This window comes from Amblyomma mixtum, chromosome 10, assembly GCF_055824585.1.
Source record: "Amblyomma mixtum isolate Tamu chromosome 10, ASM5582458v1, whole genome shotgun sequence".
NCBI classification, from domain to species: domain Eukaryota; kingdom Metazoa; phylum Arthropoda; class Arachnida; order Ixodida; family Ixodidae; genus Amblyomma; species Amblyomma mixtum.
The window spans coordinates 30,264,756-30,290,858 of NC_143021.1; the positions used below are offsets into that span (position 1 = coordinate 30,264,756).

Sequence of the window (26,103 nt, forward strand, 5' to 3'; positions counted from 1 at the left end):
GCTGATTATTTAGAGCAACTTCACTTCACTTATGCATAAAATACATCGTGTTTGAGCGTTTTCCGCCTTGTATAATTAATAATAGGCTTTCTGAGCCTCTGCGGGAAGCGACCCAGCCATTGGGCGTTTGGCGACCGCACCTCACTATTGGTTGCGTATCGCAGCCAATGACAGCCAGTGGTGAGGTGCGGTCGCCAACCACCCAGTCTCTGGGTCGCTTCCCACAGACGCTTGAAAGCCTCGGGCATATCTCAGTGACCACTGACAGAGGACGGAATGGACGCAAAATGAACAACTGAAAATGGACACCTTATAGAACATGGCCCCTGGATCGGCAATAATAATAATAATAATTAATAATAATAATAATAATAATAATAATAATAATAATAATAATAATAATAATAATAATAATAATAATAATAATAGCCTTTATTTCCATCAACATGATGGGGGAGGTTAGGGAAAGAAAGCTGAACAGCTTGACTGGTTCCCGCCCCCACACGCCACAATGCATAAGAAACCGCAGTGGCCCTGTTTCCACCTGTGGTGGTTGGAATTCCGCTCGGGCAACAGTGCGGTATGCATTTTAATGCGATAGCATTAATGAGTTCGTGTCGCAGAAAGTCCGACGTCATCGTCAGCGTCGTCGGCGTCGTTGACAGTGAGAAAAGAATCAGTGAACACACCAGAGAAGCAACTCGGAGGTAGGTGAGCCACCCACGTAATGTAACCTTGTGGAGTCATCACAGCATCCCGACCGGATTGTGGGCAAACCGCGCACTGTGGCAGGTGGCAATTAAATTAATGACTCATCGAGAGAGGTTGCCCGTTTTACCCGCGACCTGAGTCACATAAGGCCCATTGACGGATGGACCTGCCATCGCAGCGCAGTGGCGCGTTGGTCTGACATATCTAGTGAAGCAGCGCAACGGCACAAGGCCAAGGGAAGAAGAGGATGCAAGGATGCATTGATGTTTCCGTTACCATTACCTGCCACGGTGGGCAGTTTGATCACAATCACACCCACGTGTCTTTTTTTCCCCATTATATTTTCCGTCATACACTCCTGTGTATTGTGTGATGGGTAAAAGCTGTTTCGTTCCTCCCTGTTGATGACAAGCGTAGCATATTTGTCTTTTCGTATGCTCCACACCTTATGAAGTGTGTGCGCAACCGTCTGCATTCCCAAAAGGTTCTAAAATTTCCTGGTGGCCGTGTCCAATGGACACACTATGATAAGCTTTTTGTTCAAGACCAAAAGCAGCCGAGACACTTGCGTGTTTGCCACAAGCTCACATATGCCCATATTAATCCGTCGAACACGGAGAAGATGCGCGTAAAACTACCTACGCAGCTGTTCAGTCGATGTGTGGCCAGTGGGCTGGAGTTTTACTCGCAAAGGAAAACAGTGGGACTGGAGAATGTTAAAGGCACGGTAGAATCCACCTTGAAATTTAACGATCTGTTTGACGCACTCAATCGCAATCATCCCAAAGACGGCATCAGTGGAGGCAGCAAAGATCTCAGAGTTCTCGCCTCCTTCTTGTACTGGCTCAACAAGGGGGAGGGGGAAGTGGTGGCCGGAAGGATATCTCGCGATCATTTTCTGACACAGCAGACTGTAGCAGGCTTGCTTGTCACAGTTTTGTCAACTTTTGAGCTGACAAGATATTTGCTCAAACAGTGTGGCTTCAATACGTACTGACTGGAAAATTTAACCAGGATGTATTAGAGCGTTTTTTGCGACAATCCGCTAAGCAGGCGGTCAGAATGACCATCCCTCCTTGCCCACATTTCTTCAGCTATATAACATGCTATACAAAAGCTATATAACAGCCTGATCAAACCACCCAAGCTTGGGAACTGCGAGGTAGAGGAAGCTCGGGAAACCCATATGCTTACGTTGGCTGATTTAAAGCTAGCGTTCCAAACGGAGAGAAAACAAGAGACTCGTCTTCAGCAGCTAAAATGCAAACTGGATGGATTGGTTGCCGCGGAGGTTGAGTGCGATGAAGCGTTTGGTGAGGTATGTGCAGAGCCAGAGGCTGCTGAGTGCATTGTGCATTACCTGGCTGGGTTTATGTGCAGAAAAATGTTGAAGGGCTCAACCTGCCCCGCATGCCGACAGAACCTTGTTGAAGAAATTGAGGTCCATGCTCAGCTTGAAAGCACACTTGTGCAATGTAAGACAAGAGGTGGGCTCCTGCCCCCAAATCTCAGGATTTTTTCTTTGCTGCAGATTGCTGAAAAAGAATTTCAGCAAAATGCCACACACATGAATGCGTATGAGGTAACAGTTGAAGCTATGCTATCAAAGCATACATTCTCTTTCCCATGTGAGGAGCATAAAGAAGATATGATGGCAAATTTGTTGCACTATTACATTGCTATGCGAGCGACGCAGGTCTGCAAACAGACAAAAATTGACTCGAAAGTGAAAATGCAACATCTTAGGAAGCTTTCAAAGCGTGTCTAGATGGCCAAACACCTTGAAAAGCACTGCAGTCCTGAATTTAGGTTTTGTTTGGTTTATTGGGGTTTGACGGAATTATTATGATGGAATTAACATAATTAACAATTTGAAAATCTCCTCTTCTTGCGGGACTGATAACATTAACACCAAAGTCCTGAAGAATACTAAAGTGTACTCCACAATTTTTTTACTGAAGATATGTGAACAATCGCTTCAAACAGGAGATATACCGCACGAATGGAAACTGGCTAAAGTGATTCCACTCCATAAATCTGGCGACAGCCATTCACCCCTTAATTATCGTCGAATATCATTAACTTCGATTTCCTGTAAAATCATGGAGCATATAATTTTTTCTCAGTTAGCTAGTTTTCTTGAATCATTTTCGTTTTTCACACCTACACAACATGGTTTCAGGAAGCAGTTTTCCTGTGAAACACAGTTATTATCCTTCAGCAACGAAATTCATTCGATTCTTGATGAAGGTTCCGAGGTCGACGTCATTTTTTTAGATTTTTGCAGGGCTTTCGATAAAGTGTCCCATAGTCTTCTGTTGTATAAGCTTGCTTATCTTCATATCTATCCAAATGTTCTAGCATGGATTCGTTGTTTTTTAACTAATCGCTCGCAGTTTGTCTACGTTAACGGTCTTCAATCCTCTTCTATGCCGGTTACGTCTGGGGTACCACAAGGATCGGTACTCGGACCCTTGTTATTCCTTGTGTCCAATAATGATCTGCCTAACAATATAAAATCCTCGATCAAACTTTTTGCAGATGATTGCATACTGTACCGTGAAATTAAAAACACTAATGATGTCAACTTATTGCAAGCTGATCTTAACTGTATTATTGGCTGGTGCATTAAATGGAAAATGGTTTTAAACACATCAAAATGCAAAGCCATGCGCTTTTCACGTCAAGGCGTCTCGCCACCAGCCTCTTACAGCATCAACAGTGCTTCGTTAGCCTCGGTTACCTCGTATAAATACCTCGGTGTACATCTTACATAAAACTTATCCTGGAACCAGCATATCACCTACATTACTGGAAACGCTAACCGCATGCTTGGTTACATAAAAAGAAACTTTTCTAATGCGCCCACTTCAGTCAAACTCCTTCTGTATAAAACACTGGTTCGTTCGAAGCTTGAATACGCCGCGTCGATATGGGATCCTCATGCTAAATCACTTATATCTGTTTTCGAAGCTGTTCAGAACCGTGCCGCTCGTTTTATCCTTCACGACTATGGCCGTACATCAAGTGTCACAAATGAAAAGCACACTGTCACTACCATTACTTTTACTGCACCGAAAAATTTCACGACGCTGTCTTTTTTTTTTAAGATCTACAATTTCAATCATGCTTTGAAAAACGCTTTGCTCATTCCACCCACGTATGTTTCATCGCGCATTGACCATCCACGCAAAGTGGGCGTTCCACCTTGTCACACTACTGCTCGCCAAAATTCTTTCATTCCAACTACATCATCCGAGTGGAATCACTTGCCAGCAGATGTGGCACTCACCGACGATCTCCAGCATTTTAAGAAAAAGTTGAGTGCCTGCTTTTCTTGCTCATGACATGTGTGCCCTTCGGTTAGTAGTGCGACATTAACTCTGTGTTCTTGATTTGTAGTTCTGTTTTTGTTGGTTTTTGTTCTCTTTTCTCGTTTTTTTTCTTCTTTGTCTAGGCTTCCATGAATTGTTGAAACTTGTAATAACTCAGTGCAGGAACAATATGTAGTCCTGTAACCCGTTATTGTATTCATTTTTTGTTATCTGTGTTACTTCCACTCCCCTCAATAATGCCCGCAGGGCCATAAGGGTATTTGAAATAAATAAATAAATAAATAAATAAATAAATAAATAAATAAATAAATAAATAAATAAACGTCCCAAAGCAACTGAGGCTACGAGGGACGCCGTAGTGAAGGGCTCCGGAAATTTCGACCACCTGGGGTTCTTTAACGTGCAGTGACATCGCACAGCACACGGGCCTCTAGAATTTCGCCTTCATCGAAACTCGGCCGCCGATGTGATATTGTGTTGGCGACGTCTGCATGAATGTGAAAAATAAAATCCGTCTTGTTGTGTAGCCGGTCGTTTTATGAGACATTTCGAGAACACGGCCTTCAAACTTTACTTCCGTGCCTGTACACTTGTGGCGGCAAAGCAGAGGTGGAGACAGTGCATTTCGGGAACACGCAGCAGCCCGCAGTTTGCGTGGGGCCTCTATTTTCGCGCAGATATCGAATTGGAAAGCGAGAACCTATGTGAGCAATAATACCCGACACAAAACCAAGCGGGAACCAACGAACACCTTCCATTATCGGGAGGTAGCGTATTTGACATGCGTGACTAGGATTTCTTGACATCTTAATAGTGCGTATTTGGAAATTTCTTTCTAAGAATTCTGCATTCTGCACAAGCCAGATTGTTTTGCATTTGTACAAGCTGAGCACTAGTAAACACGCGGGCGATCCTACTGTGGTCACTCTATTGGACGTTTACGAGTATCAAAGCACGCTTAGGTATGAATAGCATTTCTAAGCTGAAATAATCATGAGCATATACCTAAGCTTGCTTCCAAAGGCTTGCCGGACGTTTAGTCTAGTGTACAGACATATATCGGGAAATTTACTTGTCATTCTTACGCGCGTGCGAATGTTTGTGGAGGTCCGCGCGCCGCGTCGGGTGCTACGGTTGACCCCCCAACGATCCACGCCATCTGCCGAGAGAGGCAACTACGATCAAAAAAGTCGCCGGCGCGGCAGCCGCGTTCAGACACCTAGTCTGTTTCTTCAACCGTGCGCTGGACCTAACCAAAGCATTCGACAATGTACATCATAATGCCATTCTGCACGCTATCTTCTCCCTCCATGTCGGACCCCGTGTCCATGCTTACATTACCGCTTTTCTGGCCAACCGCACAGCCAAAATCTCATACTGCCGACTTTCTTCTTTTTTCTCTCTTGGTGACAAGTGCACCCCCAAGGTTCTGTATTGTCCCCGCTTCTTTACAACAGAACCCTCTTCGCGCTCGCACGCGCTCTGCACGCTGTTCCAGCTCTATCTCAATCTTTCTACGCCGATGACATCACCCTATGGGTGACCACCCGCAATCTTGTCGATATGGAGGCCACTCTCCAGGCGGGCGTGGACGAGGTGGTGACTCATACTTGGGCTATCGGGTTAAGCTGCTCTCCGCCCAAATCGTAGCTTTTGCTCCTTCTACCTCGTTTTACAATGAACACATTCCATTTCATCCCGCATTGCTTTTAGGCGAGCAAACACTTGTCGAGTTTTCATTTGTTTGTAAGTTTCTAAGGAAAGCCAATGTTTTAAATCTATTATAATGTAACCTCTGTACACTTGACATAACATCATCTAACCTTGTGTTTGGCGCATGATAGCCATAGTTGCTTATGCGCCATAAAACCCCATTTAACAAACTAACTAACCTTCTACCTCGTGAGGTGGCCCCCATGTCACCTTCTCCTCTCACCATCTACCTAGACGGCAAACCCATTCCCCTTGTGTCTACCCTCCGCATCCTAGGACTATTTCTTCAGTCTAATAGCAAGCGCACCACCCTCATCACTAGATTCACAAACTCTGTACACCTACCATCCACCTCAAAGGACAAGGACAGCCGGGACGCAGGCTACCGCCGCTTCCAAAGAGCGACGCAAAAATCATCATCAGACCAAAGAATGGCCTGCCAATCAAGGCGCTGAAGGCGATAGAAATTGTGCGAGCCATCACCGAGGCATGCAACAACAACTTCACGGATGAAGACTTTATAGTCAGACTAAGAACAGGAGCGAACATCATCATAGCAAGTACTTCGAACGAAGAAGTAGCGAAGATGACGCTGGGAATAACCAATCTAGGAGTCAGAGGTCAAGCCTACGAAGTCAACAGATACGTGGGGATGCCGGAAGACGTCAAGCGAGCCGTCATACACGGAATCCCCACGGGAACGCAGACAGAAACGCTCAAGGCAAAGATACGAGTGCGCACCCAGGGAGTTGTGGTGCTTACCGCAAGAATGCTAGGAAAATCGGAAACGGCGATCATCACCTTTGACGGCCCCATCATACCCAAGTACATAAACTTTGCCGGCGCAGAATTCAGACGCTACCCATATCGACCGACGAGGCAGGTGTGCTATATTTGCTGCCAGCAAGGTCACCGGTCTGACGTCTGCCCGACGCCAAACACCAAAGCGTGCAGGCAATGTGGCATGCATAAACCACCGGAGAACCACCAATGCCAAGCGAAGTGCCTGATATGCGGAGGCGACCACGCCATCGGATCCAGGGACTGTAAGGACCGCCTAAAGAAAGCTAGAGAGCTGCGAGGCAGACAACACCAGTCTCAGCAGCAGCAACAGCAGTGCAGCAGCAGTAAGAAGGAAAGGAGGCAACGCCAACCGAGATGGTTCAGCTCGGAGGGCGAACGGAGCGGATCCCGGAACCACTCACGGAATGGGTCATGGAGCCAGTCACGGAGCGGGTCACGGAGCCAGTCACGGAGCAGTTCACGGAGCCGGTCCGGGTCCTTCCCCCCCCCCCCCCCTGCCACCCCCGGCCATCAAGGGGCAGCAACAGCAGCAGCAGAAAAAGAAGAAGAAACCCAACGGCGGCACGAAGGTGAGCTGGGAAGCAGGCCCTCCCAAAACTCTGTCTCTGCACTCGGTAAACAATCAAAACAACAGAGAAAAACACCTAGAGGAAGAAAACAGGGCACTAAGGCGAGAGCTAGAAATTAGCCGCAGAGCGCGCGAAGAGCAGGACACAAAAATCAACAGGCTACAGCAGGAGATACAGGACCTCAGGTCAGGCAGCCCTCCGATGCCGCCACCGCTCCCCCCCCCCCCCCCCCCCGCAAAGTCAACCCACAGAAATGACACAGACAAATTTCGCCAAGTTTATGGCAGAAGTGCAACAAGTAATACAAAGAATAGAACAGCAGGTAGCCATGCAAGGAACAGAAATCCGCACGCTGCGAAAACAGAAAATCACCGAAGGCGTTAAAGATAAGTTCAATCAGAGACGCCCGGCGTTAGAAAACTACAGTACGAGAGACGAATCCGTAAACTAAACATGGACAGTACAACCAAAGGTGCGAAGAAGGAAGAAAAATTACAAATATGGCACTGGAACTGCAGAGGATACAGAAGAAAACAAGGATTATTACAACATTACATCAACACGCAACTAACCCCAACTGATGTAATTGCCCTACAAGAAGCTGGGATCACCCCAACACTCCAGGGCTACACGTGCTACGAAAACTCGGAAGAAGGCAGAAGAACGGCAATCCTAGTCAACAAAGCCCTCATCGCCATATGCCATGATAGGATAGCCGACACAGACGTGGAGCATGTAATAATAGAAATCAAACTGAGGAAGAAAAGAAAGGGAGGAAGTATATTCGTTGTAAATATGTACAGCCCCCCTAGACAAAGTAGGGCGAAATTCGACGCGCTGTTTAAGGGAGCAAACAAACTATCCAAAGGAAACGCACTAGTCATATTAGGAGACTTTAACGCCAGAGAAGAGAGCTGGGGCTACACAAGAACAGATATGAAGGGAAAAGCGGTAACCCAGGCAGCCGACAGTATCGATTGGGAGCTTATCACGGACGCCGACACCCCTGCGAGAATCGGAAACAGCGTGACCAAGGACACCTGCCCCGATCTCACGTCCGTCAAAAGAACAATGCAAGCGGAGTGGGACAACCTAATGGAAAACCTAGGAAGTGACCACTATATCCTAAAGACACAAATTACAATAGCGGATAAAATCAGACAGATAGGGAAGGCAAACATAACGGACTGGAATGCCTTCAGAGCAGCATGTGACGACGCTATAGGAAGTATCGAGTCCATCACGGAGTGGGGGAACTTGCTCAAAGAAAAACAACGCAATTTCACCAAAGAAATCGAGCGTACGCCGCAAAAACCGGACGTAGACTCCAGACTTCTCAGGCTGTAGGAAGCTAGGAGGGTACTCACAAAAAGGTGGAAACGACAGAAATACAATAGGAAACTCAAGCTGAAAATCGCGGAAATCACAAAAAAGGCAGAGGAGTACGCGACGGAGCTAGGAAGACAGAACTGGCAACAATTTAGCGACTCCCTAAACGGAACCTTAAGCACCGCAAAAACATGGCGCATACTCAAGGCACTTCTAGATCTAGCAAAAACAAAGACAGAAAACAACAAAGCCATATACCGACTGGTACACCAATACGAAGGAACAGACTCGGAATTATTGGACAAAGTACGCAAAAAGTGCTACGGCGAAGGCAACCCAGCAGCCTACGCAGAGCGCTACAAAGGAGAAGAAAATGAAAAGCTCAACAGACCCATTACCCAGGAAGAGGTGAACGCAGCAATAAGAAACGCAACAAAGAACACAGCCGCGGGCGCGAACAAGATCAGCAACGCGCTCATTCGCAACCTCAGCGACGAACAAATCGAAAAGCTAACCGAATACCTCAATAGGCACTGGCAAGCGGGAACCGTACCAGAAGAATGGAAACACGCGGAAGTCATCATGATCCCGAAACCAGCCAAGAAACTTCAAGTAGAAAACCTCAGACCAATCTCCCTTACATCGTGCCTTGGCAAAGTCTGCGAGAGAGTGGTCACGAGAAGGCTACAAAACTATATGGAAGAAAACGAACTTTACCCCCCCCAGCATTTTCGGCTTCAGAAGCAGGCTTTCAACCCAAGACGTGCTCCTACAAATCAGAGTACTGAGCAACACCCCGCTCAACGGAGAACACATTATCATGGCACTGGACATCAAAGGCGCCTTTGATAACGTAAGCCACGAAGCCATCATGACAGGACTAGACAACTTGAACTGCGGCTCGAGAATACACAGCTACGTCAAGGCATTTTTGTCCAACAGAACAGCAACAATCGGCCTGGGAGAGCTAAGATCAGAAAAATTCAACACCTCGAACAAAGGCACGCTGCAAGGATCGGTTATTTCACCCATCCTTTTCAACGTTGCCATGATCGGGCTAGTCCAACAACTACAGCAAATCGAAAACATACTGCACGCAATATACGCCGACGACATCACCGTATGGGTAACCAAAGGCTCACTCGGGGAAAAGGAAGAAAGACTACAAGAGACCGCGACATGCGTAGAAGACTATGTCAAGGCAAGAGGACTAGCCTGCTCGACAGTGAAGTCCGAGATGCTGAGAGTATGGCGAGGCAAGAAGAACCGCACTGTCCCCGAGGAAGAAAACCTGAGGCTAAACGTCTGACTCGAGGGACAACTAATCCCGGGAAAAACACTCATCAGGCTATTGGGAATGTGGATACAATCGAACCAAAGGTGCACCCACACCCTAACAATACTTAAAACAGCAACCAACCAAGTAGCTCGCATGATAACACGGATCTCGAGGAAAAGACACGGCATGAAAGAAGCAGACACGCTACAGCTGGTCAGAAGCCTGGTGGTAAGCAGAGTAACATATAGCCTCCCATACTACCACTGCACAAAATACGAACTGCAACAAACGGACTCAACCCTGAGGAAAGCCATCAAGACAGCGCTTCACTTACCGCAATCAACGTACACCGACAAACTACTGGCTCTGGGGCTGCACAACAGTCTCCAAGAAGCGCAAATAATAGCACAAATCGAAAGACAAACTATTGGCAACGGGCAGAAGACTCCTGAGCAGATACGGCGGTGAAGCTACAATAAAGGAGACACAAAGCACGGAGACGATACCAGACGAATACAGAAACACCACCAAAGTAGCACCGATACCAAGGAATATGGACCCGAACCTATACATGGTGCGAAGAGAAGCAAGAGCAGAGTACGTACAAAGAACAATGGCAACTAGAAACCACACTGTGTACGTAGACGCCGCTACATACACAGGTAACAGAAACTACAAGAAAAGCAAAGTTGCAACGGTGATCAAGTCGGACCTAAAAGAAATCACCAGCGTGTCAATCCGGAACTGTACGGTAGTCGAGGCCGAAGAGGCAACCGTGGCTGTAGCGGCAGCGGAGGGCTACCGATCCAACAGGTCCTTAACAATACTTACCGACTCACAAGCTGCAAGCCGCAGCTACGTAAACGGCAGAATCAGCCACAGCGCGCAGCGCATTCTCCGCTCAAGTGGCGAAACCGAAAACAACCAGGCCGAACACACGATAGTTTGGGTGCTGGGACATACCAACATTACGGGAAATCAGGAGGCGGATAGGATAGCTCGAGGGTGTGCAACAAACCGAGCATCCCACATTACCGACACCGCTGAGGAACCCGAGCCGGTAGCCCAAAGCTATACAGACATTCTTAACTACTACTGAGGGATGAGACGAAAATACCCGCCCCCACACAAACAACACAATAGAGAAGACGCCGTAGCATGGCGGCAGTTACAAACGGGAACATTCCCGTGCCTAAACATCCTAAGCAATATCTACCCCACACAGTACAAGCGCGAGTGCCCGTGGTGTGGAGACAAACCAACATTATACCATACCACATGGGCATGCCAGAAAATAGACAAACTATCTATCATTGAAAACTCGAGTGCGGAACAGTGGGAGAGGATGCTATCCAGCGACATTCTGAAAGTCCAACAAGGACTAGTCAGGTGTGCACGCAGGGCAGCACCCTCAGCGGAGCCCTGTACTAGGGGAAGCGACCCTGATCATAAGATGGAAGACTCCATCTGAAGCCGCAAAAAAAATATTGTGAAATAGAGCAAATAAACGTTTACCACCACCACAACCAACAGCCACCACGGCATGCGCGAACACGACCTCCTCCGCTTGGTCCAGGCCTTTGTTCTAAGTCACTTTATCTGTTCAGTTCCTCATCTCTTCCTTGCTTGCACCGAGGACAAAGTCAACAGCCTCATTCGCTAGGCCCATAAGTCCGCCCTATCCCTTCCCACATATACCTCGAGGGCTAGGCTATTGTCCATGGGAGTCCACAACTCCCTTACGGAGCTGACGAAGGCCCATCGTACGGCGCAGCTCCTCCGTCTCTCCCGCAACCGCCCGAGTCGGGCACTTCTCTCCACCCTTAAGCTCTCCCCTCTTATCCCCCCTCCAACCTCACTGCCCATCCCTTCCCACGACTTCTCCTTCCTAACCGTTCATCCCCTCCCTAAGAATATGCATCCTGAACACCACCCCTCCCACAGAGCAGCGCGAGCCTGCGCTCTCGGGCGTGAGTACGGGCGGAAACCTGCCGTGGCTTATGTGGATGCGGCCTCGTACAGCCGCTACCCTGCTCACACCCTTGCAGTCACTTACAACTCTCTCCAACCCATTCTTACTGCCTCAATCTACACTTCGACCTCTGTAGACGCCGAGGAGGCAGCTATTGCCCTTGCCATTGCGCAGACATGCGCGGAACACATTTTCAGTGACTCGAGCATGTGGTCTACAACTACGTGGTTGGACGGTTGGCAGCCCCGGCAATCGGCATCTTACGTTCAGACACCATCCCCTCTCACCCCATCCAAACCATCTGAGTGTCCGTCACCTGCCCCATCCTGGCAACGAGGTGGCTAATTATATCGCTCGCAATTTAATTGACCGAGCAAGCCCGCCTCCTCCGGGAATGGATACGGGCGACGCGCTCCTCACGTAGCACGAAATCACTTCACATTACCGCCTCTCTTGTCTCACTTTGCCCCCTCCGCACAAATCCTTTCCCAGCACCACCAACGCTTGTGGGGCCACCTTCAGGCTCATACTTTTCTCACCCCCACATGCCTTGTCCTCATCCACCCCGGAGCGTACTCGCCGGCCTGCCGTTTAAGTGACCGCCCAAGAGCCGACTACGCTCATATCCTATTCTCCTGCCCAGCAAACTTGCCCCCTGCTTCTTGGCACCTAACAGTCCACAGCAGTGGGAGGCTGCTTTGACCCGCCGAATCTCCAACTTCGGCTGGTAACATGGGCAGAGGACGTCGCGACTAGGCACGGCCTGGACGCCACAACCGGCAGCCTGAAGGCCGCCGGCAATGCTGCTGCATAATTTTGTTTTTTTTAGGCCTTCTAGTGGTGGTGGTGGTGGAACTTTATTACTGGAGGATATAGAGGAGCGACCCGAAGTCGCCCCCCGCTTAAACGGCGGCCGCTATCCCTTGGGCAGCGGCGGCGTCTTCAGCCAGCTGGAGGAGCTTGATCTGTGTCCCCGGGTCGGGGCTGAGCAATAGAGCCTCCCAATGATCAGAGCCGGTAATGAATCGACTCGCGGGTAGGGACTGCGGGCAGTTCCAGATCATACGATTTAGATCGGCTTTCGCATCACAATTTTTGCATTTGTCTGAGTAGAGTCCATCCGAATAGAAGCTACACAATTGGGGATTTGGATAGGTGTTAGTTTGAAGTTTACGCCAGGCTTTGGCCTGTTGCTTGGAAAGCGTTTTATCTGCTGGGGGGAATCTAAGTCTTGCAAGCCTGTAGTGCTGCAGGATTTCTCTGTAAGAAAACAACCTGTCCTTGCCGGAGTATAGGGAGGGTGGACTGCACGACCCAGCTCGTCGGGACAGTTCTCGAGCTAGGTTATGAGCCGCCTCATTACCAGCAAGGGAGGCATGAGCAGGCGTCCCGATTAGCCGAATGCGCCGCTTGGGCTGATAATTTAGCAGAATCCGTGCTGCTTGTGGAGAGATTCTTCCAAACGTGTAGTTACGTATCGCCAATTTTGAGTCGCTGACAATGGTTTCTGCCGAGGATCCCGCAATGGCTAGAGCAATGGCTGTTTCTTCTCCAACATGTGTATGCTGAGTGCGTATAGTGCCCCCCGTTATGAGTGTACCACATTCCGTGGTGACCACAGCTACCATCTTGTCAGCCGAAGAATCTGCTGCATCAACGTATACCACAGAGGTATCATTAAGGAAGCGTTTGCCTAATGATTTGGCTCTCTCTGCATGACGTTCAGCTTGGAAATTTGGGTGCATGTTCCGAGGTAGTGGAGGAATGACCAGAAGCTGGCGTATATGTTTGGGAAGGTCAGTTGTTGGTTGGTTCGCCTTGACGTTCGTATGTTATGCCTAGTGTGGACAGAATGTCTCTGCCAGTTGGTGTGGCCGTTAGTCGAGGCCTTCTGGTAATACGTTTTTCACCACCACCACCTCTTAAAACGCGCCCGTGTGCTGCCAGCGCACGTTGAAAATCCCGAAGTGTTTGAGTGAGTGAGTAGAAACTTTATTGATTTCTAAGATTTAGCCTGCGGTGGAGGTCGTCTTCAAGTCTTCTCTTCAAGTATTGAGGTTGCCTCCTTAGCCTTGGGTGGTCCCCTAGTCCAGGGCTCCACTGAGTCTGGCCACCTCGCTTGCGTGTGCTATGAGTGCCCTTTGGGCCTCTAGCTCGCAGCTGGTGAGCCGGCTCTCCCATTGCTCCGCACTTGGTGTGTCGTGTTTGTGGAACGATATGTTTCTATCGCATTCCCATGTTATGTGGTATAGTGTTGGCCTCGCTTCGCACCAAGGGCATGTGGCGCGGTATTGTGTAGGGAACATCTTGCTTAGTATATATAAGTTGGGGAAGGAGCCTGTCTGTAGCTTCCGCCATTTTTCGGCTTCTTCCTTGCTTAGCTCTTTGTGTGGTGGGGGGTATTTGTATCTTAGCCCCCTGTATAAACTTAGTGTTTCAGAGTACCCAGCCCCTAGGCTAGTCGAGAGCTCCTCCGGGGCTTGTGACCCCCCAGCTCGGATAGTAAGCCCTCGAGCTATTTCGTCCGCCCTTTCGTTGCCCCAGACCCCCGCGTGGCCTGGTATCCAAATTATGTTATGTTTCTCTCTCCTCCCCGAGGGTGTCCCCTCGCTGAGGATCCTGAGTGTCGTTTTGCCTATCCTTCCTTTTGTGTAGTTTCGACACGCTTCTTGTGAGTCTGTTAGGATATTCAAGGGTCTCCCCTTTCTATCCCCCTCCCTCATTGCTAGGGCTATCGCTATCTCCTCCGCCTCTGCTACATTTGATGCCCTGGCCGTGAGGCTCGTTATGTGTTCTCCCTGGTGGTTGACGACTACCGCCACCATTTTATTTCCCAGTTCACCATAGTACGGGGAGGCGTCAGTGTATACCGTGCTGTCCCTGTTCTCTATTGTTTTTTCATAGTGTTCTGCCCTGGCTCTCCTCCTGCTGGCATGGAGGTTTGGGTCCATGTTGCGGGGGATGGGTTGTACGCTTATTTTTCTTCTTAGTGCGTCTGGTATGTTTTCCCTGTAGTTCTTATGGTTCTCCGTCTCCCGACCCAACCTAGTCAGAAGTGCTCTTCCGGTTCTTGTGTCGCTGAGTCTTCGAAGTTGTGCCTTTATTTGGCATTCACTCAGCTTTTCAAAAGTGTTGTTAAGCCCTAGTTGCATTAGCTTCTCGTTGGACGTGTTCCTTGGTAGATGTAAGGCTATCTTGTATGCTTTGCGAAGGATAGCTTCTGCTTGCTCTCTTTCAGATTTGATGGTTACGTGGTATGGTAGTGAGTATGTTATTCGACTGACTATCAGGCTGTTCACCAGTCTGATTGTGTCTTCTTCCTTCATGCCATGCCTTTTGCTGGCTACTCTATTTATCATTCGGCCTACTTGCTCCGCCGCTTTGCGTAGCAGGCTGAGTGTGTGGCTGCATTACCTGCTACCTTGCAGCCACATACCGAGTATTCTTATCATTCTTTTTTCCGGTATGTTCTGCCCTTCTAGTTTCACCTCGAGGTTAGCCTCTGTAGGGTGCCTTCCTACTCTGAGAAGTTCGGACTTTTCGGTGGAACACCTTAGGCCCCTCTTCTTCATGTATCCTTCAATGCAGGTGGCTGCCGCTTGTAGACGTTCTTCTTTGCTTCCTAACGAGCCTTCGCTGGTCCATATGGTGAGGTCGTCCGCATACATTGCGTGTCTGATCCCTTGTATCTGGCTGAGCTCTTTGGCTAGGATGATCATTGATATGTTGAAGAGCACAGGTGATATCACAGAGCCTTGTGGAGTTCCCCTGCATGGTGTTTGAAAGACCTCGCTTCGTAGGTGTCCCAAACCCACCGTTGCAGTTCTGTTTTGAGGAAGCTGCTCACGTAGGCGTGTGTTTTCTTTCCGCAGTTGGTGGCGCTGATGCCTTCCTTGATTGCTGCGTGGGATACGTTGTCGAAGGCCCCTTTGATGTCCACGGCCATGACTACGTTTTCCCCTTTGCTTGGCATTGTTTCTAGTACTTCTTTGAGCTGAAGCAGCACGTCTTGGGTCGATAGATGTTCCCTGAAGCCGAACATGGTGTTGGGGTACCATCCTCCGTCTTCTAGGTGTCTTTGTATTCTTTAAGTGATGATTCTTTCGAAAACCACGCAAAAAAATGCAGATAGAAAATCTCAGACCGAAGTGTTTGAAATTATTCCTGGGCGCTCCACTATAGCACCTCTTTCTTTCATTGTTATTTCACTCCCTCCTTTGTCTCTACCATACTGCGCGGTTCGGGTCTACACCGAAGTGCGTGAAACCGTTACTCCGCCATTTCCTTTCCTCAAAACCAATTTTTTATTGAAGCCAATAACAAGCTGGCCTGTCACGACAGGTTGCTGTGTTAGTGGGAGAGGTAAGGGACAAAAACCATGATCGGTGCTCTTCGAACAGAGTGCCTGCACTTCTTGGCCGCGTTCAACTTAAAACTGGCAACCAACCTTGGAGGTAAGGAACAAATCCAACTACAGCCAGGAAAAATTTTAGAGCAGTTGCGAGCGGCCTCGATCAATCGAGATAGGTATGGTCGCATCTTGCGTCAGAAACAAAATGATAATGCTGCGTGCCGGCGGCTTCGACCATAAAGGAACAAACTGTACAAATGTTCACGGCACTATTATCTAAAACAGAGGTATTATGAGCTTTAATATTGTATCGCTGACACCAGCTGTTTTTGCAAGAAAACAGCTGTACAAGGAGACATTTCTTTTGATGGAATTCTGGACGCAAGGTGACATCGCTGTTTCCAAACAGTGATCAAGCACCCCTTCCAGTAGGTGATCAGAAGTTTGAATCAAGCAGCAGGAAAAATTTAGATACATTTTACGGGAGAATAAACGTTTTTTCTTTGTCCAACGAATAGCACCATATAATTCCTGAGCCACAGAATCAATTTATTCCAAAAATAGAATTTCTGTGATGTTGCCGTCAACGTCACTCTAAATCGGTCGGTCGGCCGGTCGCTCGGTTGATGTGGGTTTAAGGTCCCAAAGCGACTAAGGCTATGAGAGACGCCGTAGTGGAGGGCTCCGGAAATTTTGGCCACCTGGGGTTCTTTAACGTGCACTGACATCGCACAGTACACGGGCCCCAAAGAAATTCAACCGCCGCGGCCGAGATCGAACCCGAGTCTTTCGGGTCAGCAGCCCAGCACCATAACCATTGAGCCACCGCGGCGGGCCTCTAAATCAGGATCTGGGTTAGAAGTTATGGTGGTGTCACTAGTTTATTTTGTAGCTTCCTGTAGTTTCGGATGAAAAGAGCAAGGAGCATAGGGAAGTATTTATGTCCTTTTCGTAAATTTCTTGCGTTGATCAGTGACAGAAAGTTTATGCTATTATTTCAACACTCAAAATATTATTGATTACAAAGTAGGTCTACGTTCTAATTATTTATTTGTCAGCCATAAAATAACAACACAATGTATTTCGCATTGATAAACACGAATTTAAAAAGGCACTAAACTTTCACTTATCCTGCTTGATTTCGGCGACTTTTGGCTTCTTTGATAGTAGCGTTAGTTCTTCCTAATCTCATCTACACAGTTTGCAACGCTGGAGCTCTTATAGTGTTATTACCTTATAACGAGGCGCTCAAGGCAGCCGTCGGGGCTTTTTAAAACTGTTCCTCGAGGCTCATCACTTTGTAGTGGTTCGTCTTTTCACTCGTGAATAGAGAATTCAACTTCTGTGGTCACACAGCTTAACCAAGCTTAAGACCACTTTAGGCAAGGCTCAACGGTAGCACGAATATTATTGTACCGACGCACTAGCAGGACTGCAACTGATTACATGGATTCGTCAACATTAACAACCTCCTTTACTTCAACATTTAAGTTACAAAGGTATTTAAAGTATATTGATTGCGAAGAAACATTCCAAGACAAAAGATGTAATCTCCTCCTGTGTATAGTGATGGCATTGTTGACCGTATGTTAAAAAATAGCGCAAAGAGCTGTTGTGTAAAGCCAATGGCCCCTTCATGACGCTGTTATCCACATTGCGCTGTTATCCGCTTTGCTGGTGGAAAAAAGTCTTGAAAGTTGCCACGCGTTCGAAAGGATTCGAAAGACACTGGCCGCTGAAGTCAGTGAGATGCACATTCAGCAGTAACCAAGTGAACTGGTTCCGTACGATGGGTGACCGCATGACATTCCTGGCCTGAAAGAAGAAAATTTAATCGTGAAACAATCAACCCGTAAATACTGTGTCATTATTAACCCCATTTTTGCAGCAAATTCATAATAAAAAGATATTTAAATAATTTTGGGACGATATATCCACACAAATAAAAGTAATTGGTCTTGCCTCTCGATTAATTACTCAATCACAAACAATACGAGTACTTCAGTGATGCTGTCCGGAGAACGAATAGAACGACTACGATGAAAACTTCCTTGAACATTTATTTTTAGTGACTCTTTGTGCCCATATTTTTGGCTGTCTTGCATCAAAAGACGCCGTTCATAGTGAGAAATTTCATTTAATAAATTCTTGTGGCTCGATTAAACTTTCGTCATGGCTGGCTGGGCGGCAGAGGATGTCGCGGTAAATCTGAACTGTTCAGTTTGATTCATCCATGTTTCTTTGTTGTGATGTATGTTTTGACGCCCCAAAATCTGCGAAAAATATATGTATAAGTTAGCCCAATGTGCGTTCACCCATCGTCTATTAGTGCAAAGTGAGCCCCTCGCCATTCTAGTACATGCTTACGAGAATATCGCTAGAAGCCTCAACTCCGGACTGGAGCAGGCGCCTTACTATGTCAAAAGCTATCCTTATCTTATATTAAGGCGAAAGCCTTCAATGCCTCATACTGTCGTTAGCAGCCGTGTCGGCAGCCGTGTTGGCAGCCGTGTTGGCAGATTTGTCCGCGTTTCGGCGTCACTACGTTAAAAAAAAAACCTGCGTGGAGGCTGGGAGTCCAACCAGGCCCTTTTGCATTTCAAGCGCAGACACTACCACTCGGCCACGAAGGCTGAAGGATTGATCATGAATAAAGGCGCATCTAGTGAATGCATGGGTTTCATAAATAAAATAGAAAAGGAACAAAAATTAAAGTAATAAAATTAAAAAAATAAAATTACAGAAAAAAATGAAAACAAAAAGAAATAAAATAAGAAAAGAAAGAGAGATAAAAATAAAAGGAAGAAAATAAAATATGAAACATAGAAAACAATCAAAATAAGCAATAAACAAAAAATAAAATGAAAAGAATAAAATATGGGTTAAACAATAAAAGACAAACAGTGCGCCAGGAAACGCTTTCGCCTTGCAGCACTTTGGACAGCCAAAGTGCCCCCTGAATTTTTTCTTTTCTCTAGTAGTGCAAAATTATCGGCTATAATCAGAAGTGCTAAATCTGTGACTATAATAAAATCAGCTTTGCTGGCCGTAATGAATAACTGTACGCTATGTACTGTTTTCGCAAAAGTACTCAAATGCGGCCCTCTTTATGCTCGGAGTTGATATGGCGTCTTTTTTTTTTCTAACGTCCCGCTTTCAATCCACGTTGTAGCCTGCCCACATAAGCTTCTCCGATTACACAACTCCTTATGCAACCCTCTACATTACAATAGCGTTATCTTGCACCATGCCGTGATTAACCTGAATTGACGTTGCAGTTAGTGCCTTGTGGATTTGCTGTCAGCATTGCAGAGGGGCCGCTTAGGTAGCAAAATAAACTCCAACATAAGCCAGAAGAAGTGCTTGCTGTAGACGCTCGCGGTAGACGCCAAACTACTGCTTTCAAATTGTGGCATCCGCAAATAGTTCTCCAAGATGAGATTCAAACCCATATACCTTGGCAAGCATCGTTTGTGCAGTGTCGAAGACAAAAAGGGTTGTGTTCCCTCCAACAGCAGCGACGAAGCCCATGGCATTCTCTGGAAAGATTTCCACCGGCGTGACCTCGCACGCCTGGAAAACGATACAGTCAATGTGAGAACGCCTATCTTGATGACCGTAAGGGTTCATGACTGAGGCAACAGTTTTAGTTACGAGCACAGCTAGAACTTTGGGCTAGTTGGTTCATAGCAGGCACGTACAAGCGCCAAAAAACACGGACAGTGAAGAGACTTGCACAACACGAGAAGCACTCGTGTTGTCCAAGTCTCTTCTCTGTCCGTGTTTTTTTGCGCTTGTACGTGTCTGTTAGTTACGAGATTGGTAGAGTACTAATTGCGAGGTTTGACTGAGTCGGAACAAGTTTCATCTCAGGCGGTAGTTTTTAAGGCGGAAGCCTTTAATGCGTCATCGTTGTAAGCAGGAGTTGTCGACAAATATGTCACGCTTTTCAATTGGTCGAAACGCTCGTGACATCATAGTGCGCGAATTTCAAACGGGGCCAATTGTACTTTGGCTAGTAACCATGCAACCAATTAAAGAGATCGTATAGTGATGCTCCAAGTAGGTGGGACTGAGTTCAGTTAATTGATTAATTAACCAATTTGCCTAATTAACCTTTTTACTCCGACCAGATAAATAAATAAATTCAATTAGGAAATTGATCTAGTTGGGGAATCGAACCAGGGTCTCCGGTGTGTGAGACGAGCAGCCTAACCACGCCACCATGCCAGCTCGATGGTTCGGAATGAACAAAGGCGCGTCTAGTGAATATGGTATCTTCGTTCACTCTCATCTTCCTCCCTTCCCTTGCGGCGAGGTTCAGGTGCCTACAGAGGTATGCGAGACAGATACATTTCCTTTCCTCAAAAACTAGTTTACCGACGAGTAAGGTGTAGAGCCGAATGGGCGATGGCGTTCTGTGGACTCCCTGGTAGCGATGCAAGACGCTGTCGCGTTTCACTCTTAGAGGCGAAGCTTAACATCTCAAGCAGACATCAGTGACACAAGCAGCAACACCGCACTTAAGGCTTTCGTCTCACCGCACTTTAGGACAACAAAGTGCCCCCCTGAATTTTTACAGTGCCTTCTGCAGAAACTTATTGCCACCAGAACCGGCCGCCGCGAAAGAAGCCGATGTATATTGAATGTGACTGTACTGGTAGGTTTATGAGGTTTGAGAAATCATTGCACTAGCGCACAGTTCGAACTAAGGAAAGTCTCTAAGGCTGTTGGTGCAGATCGAACCTAAATCATCCTTTACGATTAAGACTTTTCAAATCAGCGAGGCTTCACTGTGAAGGGCAGCAAGTTGGCTTCGTCTTTCTACATTACTTTCGCGCAAGAAGTCAGATAAATATTTTGTGTAGTTAAGGAAGCGAACAAATCAGTCATGAAAAATTCGGCTCAATGAAGTAAGAGAAAGGGGCCAGTGCAACTATGAAGTACAGGAATACAGTTTCGTTTCAAAGATGGTAAAAACTCTGAATTAGAAACAATCGCTTGACCTTCGAAGTCAATTTCCCGTTCAGAAAAAGGGCATCATCGAAGAAGTCAGATTTGGGAGTGCGGGTCACTGTTATGAGTCTGTGCATGATGCCGTTCTCATTTTTTTTATGAGGCTTTAAAGTATGTTTTAGATTGAGCCCCAGAGCGATAATTGTAAGCAGCGCAAAAAAAGCTTCCTTGTAGCCTTTTTTCGTTTTTGTTTTCATTTATTCAAGACATTCTCGAAGAGAACTGCATTCGGGGACTCCAAAAAAGGCAGCAGACGGGGCCGCACACCACTTGACCGCTACGGACACACAGCCGAATGATGCAAGAACAATAATAGAGATTAAAAGTAGAAACTAGTACAACACGGTAAATGAGAACAGCTCAGTAGGAGTACTTCAAGCTATAGGTTGAATAAAGAGTTATTGAATATTTGGGAGAGCAATAATTCGAGTACATGTCTGCATCTTCAGCAGTGAAAGTAACGACACAGAGAGAAAACAGAAACCAAGCAAATCAGAACAGCTCTGGTAGTTTGACTTAACCGCTTCACCGAGGTGGTAATCTATTTCAGGTAGTCCGTTCAGTAAACACGCGCTTCTTTGTTGTGCGGGGAGGCAGGCTGGTAGTGCCAGCCTTGCAATATCAGCCTCCTTTCAGTGCCTTTTGATGCACTACTTTGTTCATTTTTTGTGTAGGGCCGCATGAACTGCGCCTTTGAGTGCAGCATTTCGTTTTTGGTTTTGTTTTTAGCACCTTTGCGTTGTTGTTAGCCTTTGCGTGCTACCCTGCATATTGTGTATAGGCCAGATATAGTGTATTGTGTATAGTGTATAGGCCAGATTTGTGTATCTGCAGTACCTATTTGTGTCTTGCAGTTTTTATCAGTGCTTTTGTATCAAACCCTTCCAAGTGGGCGGAGGGGGGGGGGGGGCGCTCTGACGGTACACAATAAACTTCTCTTTGTGCGCTATCACAAATCTTAGTTTTTGATTGGCGTATTCTGTGAAGGAACGCTGCCTTGGTATTAAATCAGAGACCACGGATTTTAGAATCAAGATATTGTAACGACAATCAATGTTATGTTTATGACTTCACAAGCTCTTCGGTCAGCAACATGTCCCTGGAAAAAAACTTCGCATTACGATTTGTAAAGCGACTCTGAGCAACAGTGGAATTTGCCTCGTGTCAGTGGATTGCCGAGTGATAATCACCAAAACAATACGTCCCGCGACAACGGAGCCTTTACAAGCGAGAAAAATTTAGAAAATAAATATATGCAGCATCGCTGGATCTTCCCGCTAAAACCCGCGGACCGTCAACAGAGTTTTAAGCGCGGACCTTTAAAGTGAGGCTGTGGAGTCTGTTGCGGTCCTAAAGTCAGGTATTCGATTTCAATGGGGCGGAAGTTTTGTTGTCGAGAAAATTTCGGAATCCATTTTGCTCGGAAATAATTGTGCGTCCTCCTTCCAGGCAAACATGAATATAGCGAAGAAGAGCCACCTTAAAAATTTTACTCTACAGAAGAGTTGGATGGAGTTGTTTTTTAGGGTACCATAAAGCATATGTTGCCATTGTGAGAATTGATAAAGGTAGGTGTATGCTATTTAGGAAAGTTTTTGGCGCCTCTCGCCACACTCATGCTGCATCGCACTGAAGCGTTTTTCTCTCTGGTTCCGGCACCTAGTGTGTTGGCTGAGTTTCTGTGAGTCTGCAGTTCTACAGAGAGTTCTGCAGAGATCGCGGCCCGAAGTCGTCACCCTTAAACGCGCTAAGAGAACTCTTTGGTCACGAAGGGACGAGTGAACTCGGAAAATGAAGGGAACGGTGCCCAGGCGCAGCACACCTGACTACGCCACTCTTCATCACTTTCCCCTTCCGCCTTTGCGTCCTTAACGTCGGGCTATTGTTGATTTTTTTTTCTTTTGTGGTTAGGTGCACTTATTTGTTTTGTAGTTGTCGAAACTGCCTCGCTCGGAGCATCCGTGTAGATCGGCTAGAAGTGCGGTCACCAGAAAAAGTTTGCGCAATGCGTGTGCTCGGTTGCGAATTTACGATAGACCCCTGTCGGCACGACGCCATCTGGAGCTGATGCCAGAGGATAATGGATGCACGTGATAAATACCGGCAGGAATTTCAGGGGACCGGCATGCGCGGCAGCGCAGAAATAATTATGTTCGGCATACCTGTATCCCAGAGCCTTTTGAGGGATACTTCAATAAAATCACCGCTTCCAGTTTACATCATGTGGACAGCGGCTGGCGCTTATACTTTATTAGTGAAACTTGGAAAAATCTTTTTTTACAAAGAAAGAAATTAGCGGCACATTTTTCGGTTTCGAGGTCCAAGAAACGGCTTTGACTTACCACGCGTGTCGAATATGTTTCATGAATGCACGTCATGCATGGCATCCTTTCCACGAGCTATTGCAACGCACCCACGTTGTGTTGTCTGAACAGTGACGTCAAGAGTTACTGCACTATAGTGACGTCAGGTGACAAGATGAACGAAATGCTATCCGTTATACGAAAGAATCATCGCGGAATCTCACCTTAAACGGTGATACCTGCCTTGGGAGTTTATTTCGAACCAATTGTGCGTGTTTTACGTTGCTTATTTGGCGTTATAGTCCTGTATCAGTGGAAAAGTAGCTGTTTGCGTGTGTGAAGCCTACATCCTACAAACCCCTCCAGTGAGTGTACTCAATAAACCCATAGCTGAAATTCCCCTGCCACATACGAGAATCTACCCAACCATCTATTTCCACCCACCAAACTCAACCCAGCTGGGATCGTGAGCCGCCTGAAGCCTGCAACACTCTAACGTACAAACGACACGTAAACGAAATTCAAAGACGTAATAGGAAGTTAAGCTGTGTTAAATCAAATTTTCCAACGAAAACACATAATGTTGATGTGTTGCATCACATATCGAGATCATGTTTGCATTTTTTGCCTACCGAAGATGTTCTGCACCCTTAATCAACCACTTCTCTGCTCTTGATTCGCTTTTTTTCTACGCTGAAACCCGATGACACAATAGCTGTTGTTAAACCGAGAAGTTTCTCAGATCATTGCGGTCGCCTCGTGTACGAAAGCCTAAAGGGCATGAAACTGCGCAAGAACAAGCTTGCTGTCTCCTATTATTCTAGCGTCCACAAGCTGAAAGAAATATTGTCTGCGGAGTCAGGTCTTTAGTGAAGCGACTTCACTCAAGCACCAAACTTTAGCGTAAAGTAGTTCTCTTGCAGCTGGCCAAAAGTAACAGCCATGCAGTTATATGATCTATCAAGCTTTAAAATACAATAATCTCTGCCAAATTTTGTCGTATGAATATCTTTTTACTCTACTTCTCTCTTCAGACTCTTAGCGTATGTGAAAAAAAACGAGCGTTGGTTGCAGGCACAGCATAGCAAATTTTCTGCTAAACCCAACAAAACCGGGAGCCGAATTCCACTCTATACACATCTACCCTATTTCATGCACATCATTTGAAGAAAAAATAACTGACGATAAGGAATAAATCTCATTTATTTAATTAAAAATAGTTTCATCACGGTTGCTATAATAGCGCGGAACGACATATTATATTACCGTAAAAAATATACCAGGGGTTTCAGGGTCAAATACTATCACAAATAGCCTTTCTGGGGTAAAAATATGGCTTTTGCTGCATATTACTAAAAGCGCTGGTGGACACAAAAAAGCCGGTGAATTGTCTTAAGCAGTAAGCTGGTTAACAGCTTTCTGATAAATTTTCAACTGTCACATGTAGGCAAATGCTTGCAATTAGAAATTTCTAGCTGGTCGTTAGTAATAGACATATCATTTTTTAGAATTTCAAAAGCGCGATTAACCTCGCCGCTGTGGCTTGAGAAAATTTGGCTGCATTGTGCGAGAATACGTGTGCTTTCGAAAGCATGCGGGCAAAGCAACACCTCCAGTGCACGAAACTAGTTTATGGTTTATTGGGGTTTAACATCCCAAAGCGGCTCAGGCTCTCAGGGACGCCGTAGTGAAGGGCTCCGGAAATTTCGACCACCCGGGGTTCTTTAACGTGCACTGACATCGCACAGCACACGAGCCTCTGGAATTTCACCTCCATCAAAATTCGGCCGCCGTGGCAGGAGTCGAAGCTGCGTCTTTCGGGTCAGCAGCCGAGCACCGTAACCAAAGAGCCACCGCGGCGGGGCGCACGTAACTAGTCGAAAAAGTTAAGTTTTGTCGAGACATAGCGCCAACGGTAATAGGTTTTTCGGAATTGTAAAAACTGAAGCTGCTATTACTATCCACCGGCTAGAAATATTTAATTGTATATAGGCGCGTAACTGTACAGGTTAAAACGTTAATGATTAAAAATTAGTCTCCCAGCTTACTGCGTAAGACGAATCACCAGCTTTCGGGCGTTCACCAACCCTGTGATATTATGGCGGAAAAACCATATTTTACCCCAAAAGGCTTTTTTTTTCGTAAATTTTTGAATGTGTTAACTAAAACACCCAGTATGTGAAACGTCCGGCATACCGGGAACAATTTCTTTTAAACGATCGGAGATACCGCACACTTAGCCCACCACGCGGAGTGGCGGCGATCAACGACTGCTCGGCCTGCAGCTCACCACTGCGTAGAGATAAACACAGGGAACACAGTTGTCGTACTTGTGACATGTCGCCGAGCAGCGCTCCCACGCATCGCTCGTAGATGGCGTCCAACACTCTGCCGTATCTGGCACGCATACTGTAGGCAACGACGCCCATTTGAAAGGCGAACGCGGCCATTAGATTGGGTCTTCTAACTGCTGCCTGGACCACGGCCAGCGCCTGCTCCTGAAGTTTGTAAAAGAGAAAAAAATTATGGTCAACTTCCTTAGATAGGCCAAAGGCGAAATGATCGCTTGCACGCCCAAATGGTGTTGTATAGGAAGCGAAAGATTGCATGCAACTTACTCTTTGCGTTTGTGGTTTTTTCGTGTATGTGCTTGGGCGAGTACATCCGAAGCGCCCTGCCCAATAGCGCTTTCAAGATTATAAAATCTGATAAAAAAACCTT

General features: G+C 46.7%; 1 protein-coding gene and 1 pseudogene across 1 annotated transcript; one reads left to right on the forward strand and one right to left on the reverse strand.

Moving 5' to 3' along the window:
- Positions 1–5,609: 5,609 nt before the first annotated feature.
- Positions 5,610–9,770, forward strand: LOC149325507 (uncharacterized; annotated as a pseudogene).
- Positions 9,771–17,725: 7,955 nt separating this feature from the next.
- Positions 17,726–25,832, reverse strand: LOC149325508 (uncharacterized). Its single transcript, XM_089564313.1, has 3 exons — positions 25,713–25,832; positions 19,520–19,636; positions 17,726–17,878 (listed from the first exon to the last, which is right to left on the reverse strand). Exons 1-3 carry the CDS (start codon positions 25,830–25,832, stop codon positions 17,726–17,728), a joined length of 390 nt encoding a protein of 129 aa, XP_089420439.1.
- Between the last annotated feature and the right edge of the window lie 271 nt (positions 25,833–26,103).

Excerpts from the sequence above, each read along its gene's own strand:
- LOC149325508 (XM_089564313.1), bottom strand. The coding sequence starts at position 25,832 with ATGGCCGCGTTCGCCTTTCAAATGGGCGTCGTTGCCTACAGTATGCGT. Across the intron at positions 19,637-25,712 it reads TGCTCGGCGACATGTCACAA|GCGTGCGAGGTCACGCCGGT; the intron begins GTACGACAACTG and ends ATCGTTTTCCAG. Across the intron at positions 17,879-19,519 it reads CACAAACGATGCTTGCCAAG|GCCAGGAATGTCATGCGGTC; the intron begins GTATATGGGTTT and ends TTCTTCTTTCAG.